The 18,164-nt window shown below is 34.6% G+C and overlaps 2 protein-coding genes across 3 annotated transcripts in view; one reads left to right on the top strand and one right to left on the bottom strand.

The window, feature by feature from the left end:
• The window catches only part of LOC110446914 (solute carrier organic anion transporter family member 4A1-like), a 29,150-nt gene extending 25,300 nt beyond the window's left edge, over window positions 1-3,850 (top strand). The window contains exon 11 of the mRNA XM_021492256.1: window positions 128-3,850. Coding sequence (XP_021347931.1) covers window positions 128-576 — 449 coding nt within the window. The 3' untranslated portion in view covers window positions 577-3,850. The remainder of the gene's footprint in view (window positions 1-127) is intronic.
• A 3,959-nt stretch (window positions 3,851-7,809) lies between these two features.
• The window catches only part of LOC110446913 (solute carrier organic anion transporter family member 4A1-like), a 34,682-nt gene continuing 24,327 nt past the window's right edge, over window positions 7,810-18,164 (bottom strand). The window contains exons 9-12 of one of the 2 annotated variants that reach the window (XM_021492253.1): window positions 14,442-14,598; window positions 12,356-12,522; window positions 11,784-11,848; window positions 7,810-9,049 (exon numbers count right to left, since the gene is read on the bottom strand). In XM_021492253.1, coding sequence (XP_021347928.1) covers window positions 8,544-9,049; window positions 11,784-11,848; window positions 12,356-12,522; window positions 14,442-14,598 — 895 coding nt within the window. In that variant the 3' untranslated portion in view covers window positions 7,810-8,543. Of the gene's footprint in view, window positions 9,114-11,783; window positions 11,849-12,355; window positions 12,523-14,441; window positions 14,599-18,164 lie in introns of both variants that reach the window. The other variant, XM_021492254.1, reaches the window with a different exon arrangement.

Below are 18,164 nucleotides of genomic sequence, written 5' to 3'. Positions count from 1 at the left end.
ACCCTGTACATAGAAATACAGTAATGTGGGTAAGTTTCAGTATATTAACCCTGTACATAGAAATACAGTAATGTGGGTAAGTTTCAGTATATTAACCCTGTACATAGAAAACGTTTCTGTTTACCAGGATCCATCCCAGGCCCATTGTTGTTCGGGACGTTGATAGACGTGTCGTGTGTGTTATGGCAGAGAGATTGTGGACAAGATGGCTCCTGCTTTTTCTATGACAATCAGAACATGAGCAATAATCTTTTATCTGTGGGACTTGTTGGGAAATTCTTGTCTACACTGTTCTTCCTGCTGGCCCTTCTTCTCTACAGAGGGGCCCCACAAGAGGGCAGTGCTGACCCATCTGATAAGGACAGTGGTGCTACTTCTCTGTCATCAAAAGAACTACCAAGGGAAACTATCCAACATGGTCACCGTCAAAGGGAGACAACCCACAGTATAGACACGCTCACTTCCTCTCTACAGGACGAGTTACCTAACAACAACGATATACTGTTTATTGACTGTGACGAGGTCATTGATGCAGAAACAAAGTTGACAACACAGGATATGCTTTTGTTGACTTAAAATCTTATTTATTTTATTGAATTCGTTTGTATTGCAGGCTAGCTCAGATCTTTTTTCAGATCTTTATATTTGTACTTTACATATAATGTAAAATAATTAAGACATTCAAAAAATTGTTTAGATATGTATATTTGTTTTTCACTTTTATCTTTTATGAAACATTCTAGCTCATGCCAAAAAACACAAAGGAACCTTGTGTGATCTGAGATGTAGAATCAAACATACAGCGTTTGTATTTCAGCTCACCAAGTCTGAAGGACTTCCTTACAATCTATACATTCTAATTCATATCGGCTAAACCTCTGACAGTAATAATGATTTTAAGTTATTTTGTGTGGGTTTTTAATGACATCAGGTCACTCTGCCATGGATTACCGATGTCAGTAACATTCAAAGTAAGGCAGATAACATTGACCTATTTGGGTTCATGCTATTGTTTGTGACATCATTTCAAGACATGTTAAGAGTCAGCAAAGATCTGTGATGTCATTAAAAATAACGATCAGGGCTCCATATTAAAATTAGAAGTTTACGGGCAGTATTTCCTAGTTACACTGTTGCTAATTATTTATACTGACCAATCAGATACCATTTTACATCTCAAATGTATTAGAATGAACGACTCCTGTCCTGCTTCCTATGTTTGCACTGACAGTGTACGAGGATGAATTATGAATTGTCTGTCCTAGAGCCAAATAGATAGAAGTAAGGTTTATATAGTTTTAATGTATTTTATACCTGTAATGTTATTATTTATTGTGTATAGTATTTCCAGTTTTGATTACTGACTAATGAGAACTTTATATTTTATTTGGTGCATTTTCTACGAATAAATGGCTTGAGGAATAGGTTGCTTTCCAGAATGAATAAGTTGTGAAAATTGTGTTTTTGTGTTTCTGTGTGTTATAATGGAGATTCGTTGTTTACAATAATCTCATCAACTGTCAACGTTTTTCACATCACCATAGTACAACTTTTTCCAATTACAAATGTCACTTCATAAACCATCGTTAAACAAGTGTATGCATCACAAAACTTAAAATATTAAACAAAACATTCCATCCAATAAATAGGTCAAGTGTAATTATATAATTATTGTATAAACTGTTGTCAAGGTTACAGAACACATTGATGACCTCGTGACAGGATTCACTCTGTACTACAAGATGATAGGTGATGATGCCTTTGTAATAATACCTATTTATTTTCACAATAAAGTAGATGTACTTTGTAGTTTTTATAACGTATTATTGAAAATCTGTCATTTACATTGTAAATGTCTTTAATTTAGCAGCATATTGCCCTGAAATGTAGGTATTGTGTAATTGTGATGTTGGCGTAATTAAAATGTTTGTCATTGTGTGACTGTTGTAAATGTTTGTGTAATTTTGTAATCTATCTTTGCAGGTGCCATTACTTGGGTGTCACTTTGCAACAGACTTACGTAAATGTATTTTCTGTAATTTTGTATTGATGTGTATTTTTCTGTAATTTTGTATTGATGTGTATGAAAATGTAAATGTTTGAATTTGTAATTTTGAACATTGTCTTGTCGATTGTATTTTGTGACAATCTTGTAATATGAGTTTGTGTAAATGTCTGTCTTGTGAGTAATTTGTAACCAGTCGGTTAAAATGTAATTTACCGAGATGTCTTTACAGTGTACTTGTGTTAATTTTAGCCACATATCACTTAAATAAAGTAAAAGTGGACATTTTTGTGGTGTTTTGAAGTGCTAGAGTTTTTCAACTGGAGTAAATTAGTGCAAATTTTTTTACATGAGAATACTGATTATAGATATATAGATTTCAGTACCATTGTCTACGTGTAAATTTCCACACTTCAGTCAGCTTATACCGTAGTCACAAAGTGAACATTTCCTCACACGAAAATTTCCACTTTTACAGTAAACAAAAAATGTAGTTTTGTATACACATCAGTATATAAACCAGCTGTGTTTAATGTTTCGTTGATATAAACGGTTGTTGTTGCGAGGTTTTAATTCTCGGCGAGACAGGGATCCTAGGAAATTGTACACACGGGATTATTGACTTGGTATGTGAACTTATTTTGACATCAGTCATAGCTTGACAAAGGGACCCGTTGGTCTTGAAATGCGACACATTTGATACATACACTGTTTGTGTAGAAAGTAAAACTTTGATATAACATATTTCCAAACTGATGAATCTTATTGAAGATATTTTGACATCAGTTCTTGTGAATAACTATTTGATAATGAAAAGTGCAATATACATTCAAGTCTGTAATATATGAATATAAACATTATTTCTGTGCGGTTTACACCTAGTATTTAATTAATCAGGTATGTTAGAAATCATGTAATACGGCTCACCTGTATATTATGTTTTGCTTTAATTGCATATTCTATGATTCCATCATGAAACTGAAATCACATGTTACATTGTGGAAACATGCAAATGAGATTTTTCAAAAGCTTAAGGTTTAAAATGTGTTCTGATAATTTAACATTAATTGATCATTTTGTTTTATTTGTTTTTCATATTTAAAGGTGCATGCCTTTACCAGTTTTACAGTTATCCTAAACGTAATGGATGTTTTTTCGACATTCATTGAATTGTCAAACGATGTACCGTTTTTTTCAGTTTTTGTATTGTGATTGTAATCAAATATCATGTTACATCTCTGAGAACAATTATAAAACTTGTCATCAATATTTCAGTATAAACTTATTTAGAGTAGTTAAATAATTCTCCAAAAATTCACAGAATTATCTCCCTTTTTACCTGTCCATGATTCTTCGGTCACCCCCCCAGCTAGCTATGGTTTCTCTGTCACCCGCAGGGTATGGCTGTAAGCATGTCTGAATCAACTGTTGAAGGGAGATGTCATGTGCATATCAGGATAAAAAAAGATTACAAACACTGAAAACTATTGTTTCAAACATAGAATTGGAATAACGGGAGAAAAATAATCGTCTCCTACCTTGTGGGTGTAACAGAGAGATTTCCAACCCTCGGTGTGATTAATTGATTGTTATTAACTTAAGCAGCACACCAGGTTATATTAGGTAACCAAACCATCATCCCTTGTGTTGCAGATTTAACACCCTTAAGGTAAGGGAATGCTCTGTTGGTCATACATATTTTAGCATACAAATGATGGAGAAGACCATTTATATCTGACCATTTATGTGCTCAAGTCATGCTTACATATCACTGACCAGTATTACAAGGTGCTATTTATGTCAGATTTTATGTATATTTTGAATAAAAAATAGATTTTATAGAAATTTGTGTTATACTTTTATTAAGCTTCCAAAACAGAATACATATTCAAGCCATATCAATCCAGTCACCATTAATCCAGATATCCCACAACCCAGTCACCACTAATCCAGATGTCCCACTATCCAGTCACCACTGATCCAGATGTCCCACTACCCAGTCACCACTGATTCAGATGTCCCACTATCCAGTCACCACTAATCCAGATATCTCACCATCCAGTCACCACTGATCCAGATGTCCCACTATCCAATCACCACTGATCCAGATATCTCACCATCCAGTCACCACTGATCCAGATGTCCCACTATCCAATCCCCACTAATCCAGATGTCCTACTATCCAGTCACCACTGATCCAGGTATCTCCCCATCCAGTCCCCACTGGTCCAGATGTCCCACCATCCAGTCTCCACTGATCCAGATATCCCACCATCCAGATTTCCAAGTTCATTTATATGAGAAAAGCTTATAGTACTCCGTCCAAGATAACTACTTGCCAAGTAGCATAACCATATGAGTCATTATTTAGAAGAAGTTGCTCAAAGGTTTTAAAATATTTGATCCATGTGACCTTCAACGTATCCATTTAATGAAACTGGCCAAATATCAATACCTTGGGCTTCCTGGTTGTCCAAGTGTTTTTATAGCTTTTTAAATATTTGACCCCTGTGACACTGAAAATAGGTCAAGGTTATATATTTCAGGAAGCTTTTAAGGACTCAGTCCCAGGTATAAAAATATGAAATATCATTGCTCTAGGCCTCTTGGTAATTCATAAGAAGTTGTTTAAAGGTTTTTAACACAGTAAACCTCATGTAACCTTGAAAGTAGGTCAAGGTCATTAATTTGAGAAAAATGTAAAGCACTGTCCAAGGTACATACTAGCCAAATATAATTTCTCTAGGCCTCTTGGTTATTCAGAAGAAATTGTTTAAAGGTTTTTAACACAGTAAACCCCATGTAACCTTGAATGTAGGTCAAGGTCATTAATTTGAGAAAAATGTAAAGCACTGTCCAAGGTACATACTAGGCAAATATCATTTCTCTGGGCCTCTTGGTTATTCAGAAGAAGTTGTTTAAAGTTTTTTTAACACAGTAAACTATTGTTAACTTGAAAGTAGGCCAAGGTCATTATTTAAGAAATGGTTAAAGAACTTCATATTGGGTTCCTACTGGACAAGTTACGCCATTCTGGGACTCCTAATTGTTAACTTGAAACTAGGTCAAGGTCATTTATTTTACAAACATTATAGCACTCCATCACAGGTACCTACTGGCCAAATATCATGGCCCTAGGTCTTCCAGAAGAAGTCGTTCAACTGAAAAGTTGACAGATGACAGACGACTGACAGACGAAGGACTACAAACCCTTTGTACCAGGTGAACTAAAACACTGAACAGAAAGTGTGTGGGAGTTAGTAAGATATTAATATCTCACCATTTCTTCACCAACATATATACAGGTCATTATGCCAATTGACACTTTTATGAAACAAGCAAGAAATAAAACACAAAATCAGATGTCAGTACATTTAAAACATTTAATAAGTAACAGCTTGCAAAAATAACAATTAACAAATGATAGAACATATTTATACTGTACCAACTCCAGGTTTACAATCATTCTATCACCAAATGATAGAACATATTTATACTGTACATCCCCAGGTTTACAATCATTCTATTACCAAATGATAGAACATATTTATACTGTACCAAATCCAGGTTTACAATCATTCTATCACCAAATGATATAACATATTTATACTGTACCATATCCAGAGTTACAACCATTCTATCTCCAAATGATAGAACATATTTATACTGTACCAAATCCAGGTTTACAATCATTCTATCACCAAATGATATAACATATTTATACTGTACCATATCCAGGTTTACAATCATTCTATCAACAATTGATAGAACATATTTATACTGTACCATCTCCAGGTTTACAACCATCCTATCAACAAATGATAGAACATATTTATACTGTACCATCTCCAGGTTTACAACCATCCTATCAACAAATGATAGAACATATTTATACTGTACATCCCCAGGTTTACAATCATTCTATTACCAAATGATAGAACATATTTATACTGTACCAACTCCAGGATTACAATCATTCTATCACCAAACGATAGAACATATTTATACTGTTCCATCTCCAGGTTTACAATCATTCTGTAAGTTTTACATAATGAGAGAATTATTGAAGTTAACGAAATTTCAATTAAGATTTCTTCTTAACATCAGTAATGCTTCCCTTCACTTATTATCACTCATTAAACTAATACAAGAAATCTAGTTTACAGTTATATTACTGTACACAGCATTGGTTTTATAACAATGTTGTTTTTGTGGATTTTGTTGTTAGGTGATTCTACAAATTCAAAAGTGAATCCATAAAGTCAACTTGACAGTGAAGCATGAATATAACCTACTGGTCAACACTGGTCAACACTCAGTGTAACACTGGTCATGATCTACACTGGTCAACACTGGTCAACACTGGTCATGGTCAACATTGGTCAACACTGGTCATGGTCAACACTGGTCAACCAGAGGTATCCGATCACCATTGAGATACCATCTACTATTATACCATCTATTTAGTACAGTTGTCATATTATATTTTCATTGAGGATAGGTACAAGTATACATCAACATTTTTACTTGAGGAACAAGCTGAACAATGCTGCAGACATTAAAAATTTTCCCCAAATAAATATAAAAAATAACAATAGTTGTAAAAATATAGTAGATTTCATTGAAACATTTTATTATATATATAGAAGTCCCAAACATGTCCAAAATTTCCAAAAACAGAAATTATTTTCCCAAATTAAATCCATATTGTCCTTGTTAGACCCAACATGAACATCCATGCCAAACATTAGGACAATAACACATGTCTAAACGGTACACTACTGAGGACACTTGCACTCAAACTTTAACCGGACAGACGGACGGACGCAAACGCTATACCATAATACGTCCGTCAAAATTTGATATTTTAATAATCACAATATTAACAATATTTTCAAAAACTTATATGTTATGCCATTGAAGTTAAAGACAAAAAAATCTCGGATATTTCTGTAAAGGAAAATCACCAACATATTGCACTACGGTATGGGGTTTCCAATACAGCCGTGAAGGGGTGTTTTTGGCTTCCTGTCTGGTTGTAATTTGACTTTCCAAATTAAAGGTAAAACATTTTCCTACATCTGAAACCACAAAATGTCAACGGTCAAGGAAAGGCATGAAAGAAAGAAAGTTGTCTCCCTTGAACCGGAGATCGATGAAAGTTGATGTTTGTGACACTGTGGTACAAACACCTGAATTGAAATAAAAATAAAATCTTGTTATACTGCCATCAAAACACGAAGTTCACTGTTGGCTTTGTAAAGAGGTACGGATATTTATGAGGGAGTTGTACATGAGATTATGATACGTTTATCAACCCATACTGGCCACGTAGAAACCTCATTAAGTCCAACATTTATCTAGTCTGAAATCTGTATAACATGGCTCTCCTGCTCAGATTAAGTCTCATATCTGTATTGTAGTTTACAGTTTTGAATTTGTGCTTTAGCCTACAGTAGATTGACTGACATTTTTTTGTTTACAATTTGGTTTTCCAGTCTCAATTTAGTCTGAAATGAATTGATTACAATATGACCCTATAACCTAGATTTACTCTGAAATTATTAGGTAATAATTAATATAGTACCTGTAGGCTAGATTTATTCTAAAATCTCTAGTTTACAGTTTGATCCTTTACATACAGTAGGCCCTTCAAACTAAAATTAGTGACCTGAAAAATATACAATTTCGTCACATCATTGTACAGGTAAAATACAAATCGCANAAAATATACAATTTCGTCACATCATTGTACAGGTAAAATACAAATCCCTCACTCAGTCATAGCTTCACAAAGGGACCAGTCGGTCTTGAAACGTTGCGACAGGTTTAATACGTACATTGTTTGTGAAGAAAGTAACACTTTGATATCACATATTACCAAACTGACAAACCTTATTGAAGATCTGAAAACTAGTTTACAATGGGGTTCTGAAAAAGATACGTTTTTTTTTTTATGGAAGACATTGTTATTGTCATATAAATATTAATTTGTGTTAAGATAAAAATTATTCATATATATACTCCAGGTTGTAATATACTGTATTATGTACTATAAATATAAGATAGATTAGAAATGAATACTTAAAAAGGGGAAACAATTGTGATAATCAGCAGGTGGTTGCAGGTGAGCCATATGATCTTGAGTAATTTGTTTTCAGAACATTGATAGCCCTTCACTCCTACTTCTACGTAAGCTACTGAGAAAGTATCAGGAGACATAGTCCATTAGAAAAAGTTGTTTGAATATTTAAACATCTTTGACCCTAGTGACCTCGAATGTGGGTCAAGGCCGGTGATTTATCTAACAATATATATTCTATGGTCATTCACTCCAGCAAGCTACAGACCAAATGCACTGACCATAGAATATGTGGTCCTTCAGAAAAAGTGGTGTGATTTAGGAAAAAATGACAGAAGTGGCAGTGCTGCAATTAGGATCAGGTGAGTTAACGATAAATATTAAATTACAAAATAAAAAAGAAATAAAAAAGGAAAAAAAAGGGGAAAAAACATTTGAGTGTTCTGGTGTATTACATCATAGTTCAGTAGTATAAGACTCTCTCTGTAGTCCATGTACTGGTTCTACAAGGGCTTTCTCTGTTGAAATGGGTGCTGAATTTGTTGTGTCTGAGATTATAAGTTCCATTTTCGTCAATTCAGTAGCAGCAGGTTTTGTTTCTGTTGGTTCAGTATTATACCCATCGTTTATTGAACCTATTTTAGTTTTTATGAACTCTGTTGAAACAGAATCTTTTGACATTTCAGATAATTCAGTTTCTTGTGAGGAGTATTTACTTCCAGACTTGCCATTAGCTTGCTGTTCAACTGCTTTATTTTTAGCTCCACGAACATAGAATACGTAGGCGAAGACGGTCAGTAATGTAGTGACCGCTTTGGCCACTAAAACAATGGCTAGAATGTTGTTACTCATTTTCTGGTTGTCGTAGAAAAAACAAGAGCCTTCGTCACCACACTTCGTGTTCCAGACTAAACAGGACAGATCTATCAGCCATCCAAACAGAATTGGTCCCGGAATAAACCCTGTCAAAACAAAAACAGGACAGATCTATCAGACATCCAAACAGAATAGGTCCAGGAATAAACCCTGTCAAAACAAAATAATAATAACAAGATGTCCACAATGTCTGTGTTGTTCGGCTAACCATATATGTAAATGTAGGTCAATCCTGTATATCGAATTCATTATTCCTGTTTTGGAACAGCGATACAAATGCCATGAACTGTGACGTCTCAATCCAAAATAAAATTGTTACTTGATGTCATAATTAGAAGAGTGACTAATGAAACAGCGTCAAGGGTTTTACCCACTAGTGTTTACTAACTCCTAACAGGTTTATCCAATGAGTCGGGAGTGAGGAAACCTGATAGAACTTGTCGGAGAAAAAATCCTACATATGAGGCTTCAAACAATGGCTAATAATGAAGGTCTCTCAACAGAGTTTAGTTGGACAGAGTTGATCAACCTTTACAATGTAAGGTTACTTACCAAAGCACTTTGTGACACAGAGTTGATCAACCTTTACAATGTAAGGTTACTTACCAAAGCACTTTGTGACACAGAGTTGATCAACCTTTACAATGTAAGGTTACTTACCAAAGCACTTTGTGACACAGAGTTGATCAACCTTTACAATGTAAGGTTACTTACCAAAGCACTTTGTGACACAGAGTTGATCAACCTTTACAATGTAAGGTTACTTACCAAAGCACTTTGTGACACAGAGTTGATCAACCTTTACAATGTAAGGTTACTTACCAAAGCACTTTGTGACACAGAGTTGATCAACCTTTACAATGTAAGGTTACTTACCAAAGCACTTTGTGACACAGAGTTGATCAACCTTTACAATGTAAGGTTACTTACCAAAGCACTTTGTGACACAGAGTTGATCAACCTTTACAATGTAAGGTTACTTACCAAAGCACTTTGTGACACAGAGTTGATCAACCTTTACAATGTAAGGTTACTTACCAAAGCACTTTGTGACACAGAGTTGATCAACCTTTACAATGTAAGGTTACTTACCAAAGCACTTTGTGACACAGAGTTGATCAACCTTTACAATGTAAGGTTACTTACCAAAGCACTTTGTGACACAGAGTTGATCAACCTTTACAATGTAAGGTTACTTACCAAAGCACTTTGTGACACAGAGTTGATCAACCTTTACAATGTAAGGTTACTTACCAAAGCACTTTGTGACACAGAGTTGATCAACCTTTACAATGTAAGGTTACTTACCAAAGCACTTTGTGACACAGAGTTGATCAACCTTTACAATGTAAGGTTACTTACCAAAGCACTTTGTGACACAGAGTTGATCAACCTTTACAATGTAAGGTTACTTACCAAAGCACTTTGTGACACAGAGTTGATCAACCTTTACAATGTAAGGTTACTTACCAAAGCACTTTGTGACACAGAGTTGATCAACCTTTACAATGTAAGGTTACTTACCAAAGCACTTTGTGACACAGAGTTGATCAACCTTTACAATGTAAGGTTACTTACCAAAGCACTTTGTGACACAGAGTTGATCAACCTTTACAATGTAAGGTAACTTACCAAAGCACTTTGTGACACAGAGTTGATCAACCTTTACAATGTAAGGTAACTTACCAAAGCACTTTGTGACACAGAGTTGATCAACCTTTACAATGTAAGGTAACTTACCAAAGCACTTTGTGACACAGAGTTGATCAACCTTTACAATGTAAGGTAACTTACCAAAGCACTTTGTGACACAGAGTTGATCAACCTTTACAATGTAAGGTAACTTACCAAAGCACTTTGTGACACAGAGTTGATCAACCTTTACAATGTAAGGTAACTTACCAAAGCACTTTGTGACACAGAGTTGATCAACCTTTACAATGTAAGGTAACTTACCAAAGCACTTTGTGACACAGAGTTGATCAACCTTTACAATGTAAGGTAACTTACCAAAGCACTTTGTGACACAGAGTTGATCAACCTTTACAATGTAAGGTAACTTACCAAAGCACTTTGTGACACAGAGTTGATCAACCTTTACAATGTAAGGTAACTTACCAAAGCACTTTGTGACACAGAGTTGATCAACCTTTACAATGTAAGGTAACTTACCAAAGCACTTTGTGACACAGAGTTGATCAACCTTTACAATGTAAGGTAACTTACCAAAGCACTTTGTGACACAGAGTTGATCAACCTTTACAATGTAAGGTAACTTACCAAAGCACTTTGTGACACAGAGTTGATCAACCTTTACAATGTAAGGTAACTTACCAAAGCACTTTGTGACACAGAGTTGATCAACCTTTACAATGTAAGGTAACTTACCAAAGCACTTTGTGACACAGAGTTGATCAACCTTTACAATGTAAGGTAACTTACCAAAGCACTTTGTGACACAGAGTTGATCAACCTTTACAATGTAAGGTAACTTACCAAAGCACTTTGTGACACAGAGTTGATCAACCTTTACAATGTAAGGTAACTTACCAAAGCACTTTGTGACACAGAGTTGATCAACCTTTACAATGTAAGGTAACTTACCAAAGCACTTTGTGACACAGAGTTGATCAACCTTTACAATGTAAGGTAACTTACCAAAGCACTTTGTGACACAGAGTTGATCAACCTTTACAATGTAAGGTAACTTACCAAAGCACTTTGTGACACAGAGTTGATCAACCTTTACAATGTAAGGTAACTTACCAAAGCACTTTGTGACACAGAGTTGATCAACCTTTACAATGTAAGGCAACTTACCAAAGCACTTTGTGACACAGAGTTGGATCCCAAGGGCAAATGACCGCTCATTTGGAGGGACACACCTGTAACAGGTAACTTATATTAATGTATTTAACAAAATCTACAAATGAAATTGAAATAAATATTGCTCCAAGGTTACTGTAGTAAATCCATGTAAGATAAAATCAAGGTAACAATAACCATACATGCATAAATTAATATCCCAATGGGAGTGATGTTCCCCTCATTGTGAGATTCAGGGGTTAGCAGGTATTCCCATCATTGCGAGATTCAGGGGTTAGCAGGTATTCCCCTCATTGTGAGATTCAGGGGTTAGCAGGTATTCCCCTCATTGCGAGATTCAGGGGTTAGCATGCATGCAAACTGTTTTTTCTCTATGATCAATCAAGAGGTTCCCTCCCTTGTAAAGGACATAATTCAAATTAACTGACTGGCTCATTCCTAAATTTTCCCCCATAATACATTGTACAACGAAAGTTTCATTTTCAGACATGATCATTTTTACCAAATTTTATTTAATCAGATATGGTCTTGAAACAATCTGAATATCTTATAGGCTGGGTTGTTACCTTAGGCTGGCAGTAAGGAAAGGCATAGAGCTGAAAAACGTCAGCAGCACAACACCAAAGAAAATGACCATAAATAAGGGTAGGTATGGACAGTCGGGTTCACACTTGTTGAGTGCAGCCTCGTAATTAGTCGTACCATTTCCTACACACGTACAGTTGTAATATTGCTGAAAAAATACACAGTTGTGATATTGCTGAAAATATACATCAAATTCACATCATTGTCATAATCACCACAAACAAGAGTCCAAACAAATAATTTGAATGCAGATAATAAGCCAATTAGGAAACAGATTGGGGAACAACTATACAAGTGTGTCGTATTGTATTTTAGTAGTTGCGGTCAAGGTCAAAATGAGGTCACTGTGACCTTATTTATGGTTTGACAAATTGCTTTTCCATGATGAACCTATATACAAAAAATGATGTCCATTCAAGAATCAGCAGCTGAGAAATGATCCAGAAGCAATTATTTTACTAATTGGTTTTCAACATCAAAGGTCAAATTTAGGTGACAGTGACCTTGTTTTATGATGGAACACACAGCCTTCCTATGATATACCTATATTTACAAAATTTGATGCCGATCCATGAAACAGTGGCTGAGATATGCTCTGGAATCCACAGTCAGTAAGGACAGACAGATGGACATATCACTTACCTTACATACCTAACCTCTGATTTGATTGGAACTCTTTTGAATTGGATTTATATCTGTACACAGAAGTATGTATTATATCCACACTTCACACCTCACAGGTGTGTTCTTACTTTGCCTAGGCTTGATATTCACCTAATTCACCCCAAGGGTTGAAAGAATTTATATATCTACTATATTTTCCTCCTTCCCCCAAGGGGTGAAAGATTTTATTTATCTACTATCTTTTCCTCCTTTACTCAAGGGGTGACAGATTTTATTTACCTACTATCTTTTCCTCCTTAACCAAAGGGGTGAAAGATTTTATTTATCTACTATCTTTTCCTCCTTTACTCAAGGGGTGAAAGATTTTATATATCTACTATCTTTTCTTCCTTTACTCAACTTCAAGGGGTGAAAGATTTTATTTATCTTCTATAAATTCCTCCTTCACTGTTGACACTGTCATATATATATATATATAATGGATGCACTGTTGACATTACTGGGTCAATGACATGACAATGATGACATACAATTGCTATGACGAAAAACTAGGGTGCGAGTCAAGAAAAGCTCGAACTGGGAAAAGTGTGGATACACCTGTCCAGGGTAAGAGAAACACCTGTCCAGGGTAAGAGATACACCTGTCAAGGGTAAGAGATACACCTGTCCAGGGTAAGAGATACACCTATCCAGGGTAAGAGAAACACCTGTCCAGGGTAAGAGAAACACCTGTCCCGGGTAAGAGAAACACCTGTCCAGAGTAAGAGAAACACCTGACCAGGGTAAGAGAAACACCTGTCCAGGGTAAGAGATACACCTGTCCAGGGTAAAAGATACACCTGTCCCGGGTAAGAGAAACACCTGTCCAGAGTAAGAGAAACACCTTACCAGGGTAAGAGAAACACCTGTCCAGGGTAAGAGATACACCTGTCCAGGGTAAGAGAAACACCTGTCCAGGGTAAGAGATACACCTGTCCAGGGAAAGAGATACACCTGTCCAGGGTAAGAGATACACCTATCCAGGGTAAGAGAAACACCTGTCCAGGATAAGAAATACACCTGTCCAGGGTAAGAGATACACCTGTCCAGGGTAAGAGAAACACCTGTCCAGGGTAACAGAAAAATACAGTTTACTGTGCAGCTTTATTCTGAAAACGTCCCCATGTCACTATAGAACCTTGTCACTATAGAACCTTGTCACTATAGAACCTTGTCAGTGCAGTACTACCATTATTACAACAGGCTTGTATCATTGATTTTGCCAAACATCATGCACCATTGCTAAAGGAAATCAGATTTTTTTTACAGTAGCAAAATGTGCGGAAAAAATATCTAGAACATTATGGTAGACCTGAAAAACCTTCAAACCCTTGGGACAAGATTTCTCAGCCTTCATTACAATGGAGTTTTTGGTTTATTCATTATAAGCTTAAGTATACTGACCACATTTTCTTCATTCGTGACCACTGTCTGACAGCCAGCGTAGCAGGGCGAGTAATAGGTCAATCCGTCCCGCCCACAAATAGGATTGAACTCATCCTGGCTACAACCACAGTTAGAGTGACAGGTATGATTCACAAAACTTCCCAGGAACGAAGTGCTGCAATGATCGTTAAAACAATGTTAGGTATAAACAATGTCAGGTATAAACAATGTCAGGTATAGTATAAACAACGACAGATATAAACAATGTCAGGTATAAACAATGTCAGGTATAGTATAAACAACGACAAATATAAACAACGACAGATATAAACAATGTCAGGTATAAACAATGTCAGGTATAGTATAAACAATGACATATATAAACAACGACAGATATAAACAATGTCAGGTATAAACAATGTCAGGTATAGTATAAACAATGACAGGTATAAACAATGTCAGGTATAAACAATGTCAGGTATAGTATAAACAACGACAGATATAAGCAATGTCAGGTATAAACAATGTCAGGTATAGTATAAACAATGACAGATATAAGCAATGTCAGGTATAAACAATGTCAGGTATAGTATAAACAACGACAGATATAAGCAATGTCAGGTATAAACAATGTCAGGTATAGTATAAACAATGACAGATATAAACAATGTCAGGTATAAACAATGTCAGGTATAGTATAAACAATGACAGGTATAAACAATGTCAGGTATAAACAATGTCAGGTATAGTATAAACAATGACAGGTATAAACAATGTCAGGTATAAACAATGTCAGGTATAGTATAAACAATGACAGGTATAAACAATGTCAGGTATAAACAATGTCAGGTATAGTATAAACAATGACAGGTATAAACAATGTCAGGTATAAACAATGTCAGGTATAGTATAAACAATGACAGGTATAAACAATGTCAGGTATAAACAATGTCAGGTATAGTATAAACAATGACAGGTATAAACAATGTCAGGTATAAACAATGTCAGTTATAAACAATGTCAGGTATAGTATAAACAATGACAGGTATAAACAACATCAGGTATAGTATAAACAATGACAGGTATAAACAACGTCAGGTATAGTATAAACAATGACAGGTATAAACAATGTCAGGTATAGTATAAACAATAACAGGTATAAACAATGTCAGGTATAAACAATGACAGATATAAACAATGTCAGTTATAAACAATGTCAGGTATAGTATAAACATTGACAGGTATAAACAACGTCAGGTATGAACAGTGTCAGTTATAAACAATGTCAGGTATAGTATAAACAATGACAGGTATAAACAACGTCAGGTATAGTATAAACAATGACAGGTATAAACAATGTCAGGTATAGTATAAACAATAACAGGTATAAACAATGTCAGGTATAAACAATGACAGATATAAACAATGTCAGTTATAAACAATGTCAGGTATAGTATAAACAATGACAGGTATAAACAACGTCAGGTATGAACAGTGTCAGTTATAAACAATGTCAGGTATAGTATAAACAATGACAGGTATAAACAACGTCAGGTATAGTATAAACAATGACAGGTATAAACAATGAAAGGTATAAACAATGTCAGGTATAAACAACATCAGGTATAAACAATGACAGATATAAAAAATGTCAGGTATAGTATTAACAATATCAGGTATAGTATAAACAATGTCAGGTATAGTATAAACAATGACAGGTATAAACAACGTCAGGTATAAACAGTGTCAGTTATAAATAATTTCAGGTATAGTATAAACAATGACAGATGTAAGCAATGTCAGGTATAAACAATGTCAGGTATAGTATAAACAACGTCAGGTATAGTATAAACAATGACAAATGACAGGTATAAACAACGTCACAGATATAAAAAATGTCAGGTATAAACAATTTCAGGTATAGTATAAACAATTACAGATGTAAGCAATGTCAGGTATAAACAATGTAAGGTATAAACAACGTCAGGTATAAACAATGTCACGGATAAACAATGTCAGGGATAGTATAAACAATGTCAGGAATAAACAATGTCAGGTATAGGATAAACAATGACAGGTATGAACGACAGGTATAAACAATGACAGATATAAACAATGTCAGTTATAAACAATGTCATGTATAAACAACGTCAGGTATAAACAATGTCAGCTATAAACAATGACAGGTATGAACGACAGGTATAAACAATGACAGGTATACACAACATCAGGTATAAACAATGACAGATAAAAACAATGTCAGTTATAAACAATGTCAGTTATAAACAATGTCAGTTATAAACAATGACAGGTATTAAAAATGACAGGTATAAACAACGTCACAGATATAAAAAATGTCAGGTATAGTATTAACAATATCAGGTATAGTGTAAACAATGTCAGGTATAGGATAAACAATGACAGGTATGAACGTCAGGTATAAACAATGACAGATAAAAACAATGTCAGTTATAAACAATGTCAGGAATAGTATAAACAATGACAGGTTTAAACAATGTCAGGTATAAACCATGACAGGTATAAACAACATCAGGTATAGTATAAACAATGTCAGGTATAAACAATGTCAGGTATAAACAATGTCAGGTATAAACAACGTCAGGTATAGTATAAACAATGACAGGTATAAACAATGTCAGGAATAAACAATGTCAGGTATAAACAATGACAGGTATAAACAATGACAGGTATAAACAATGACAGTTATAAACAACGTCAGGTATAGTATAAACAATGACAGGTTTAAACAATGTCAGGTATAAACAATGTCATGTATAAACAACGTCAGGTATAAACAACGTCAGGTATAGTATAAACAATGACAGGTATAAACAATGTCAGGTATAAACAATGTCAGGTATAAACAATGACAGGTATAAACAATGACAGTTATAAACAGTGTCAGTTATAAACAATGTCAGGTATAAACAATGACAGGTATAAACAATGTCAGGTATAGTATAAACAATGACAGATATAAGCAATGTCAGGTATAAACAATGTCAGGTATAGTGTAACAATGACAGATATAAACAATGTCAGGTATAGTATAAACAATGACAGATGTAAACAACGTCAGGTATATTATAAACAATGAAAGGTATAAACAACGTCAGTTATAAACAATGAAAGGTATAAACAATGTCAGGTATAGTATAAACAATGACAGATGTAAACAATGACAGATATAAACAACGTCAGGTATCAACAACGACAAATACAAAAAATGTCAGTTGTACAATGTCAGGTATAGTATAAACAATGACAGGTATAAACAATGTTGGGTATAGTATAAACAATGTCAGGTATAAACAATGTCAGGTATAGTATAAACAATGACAGGTATAAACAATGTCAGGTATAGTATAAACAATGACAGGTATAAACAATGTCAGGTATAGTATAAACAATGACAGGTATAAACAATGTCAGGTATAGTATAAACAATGACAGGTATAAACAATGTCAGGTATAGTATAAACAATGACAGGTATAAACAATGTCAGGTATAGTATAAACAATGACAGGTATAAACAATGTCAGGTATAGTATAAACAATGACAGGTATAAACAACATCATGTATAAATAGTGTCAGATACAAAAAATGTCAGTTTTAAACAATGTCAGGTATAGTATAAACAATGACAGGTATAAACAACGTCAGGTATAGTATAAACAATGACAGGTATAAACAATGTCAGGTATAGTATAAACAATGA

Source organism: Mizuhopecten yessoensis, unplaced genomic scaffold (genome assembly GCF_002113885.1).
Source record: "Mizuhopecten yessoensis strain PY_sf001 unplaced genomic scaffold, ASM211388v2 scaffold3049, whole genome shotgun sequence".
Classification (NCBI taxonomy): domain Eukaryota; kingdom Metazoa; phylum Mollusca; class Bivalvia; order Pectinida; family Pectinidae; genus Mizuhopecten; species Mizuhopecten yessoensis.
Note: the sequence above shows the minus strand (reverse complement) of the source record. Positions and strands in the feature narration are given on the sequence as shown.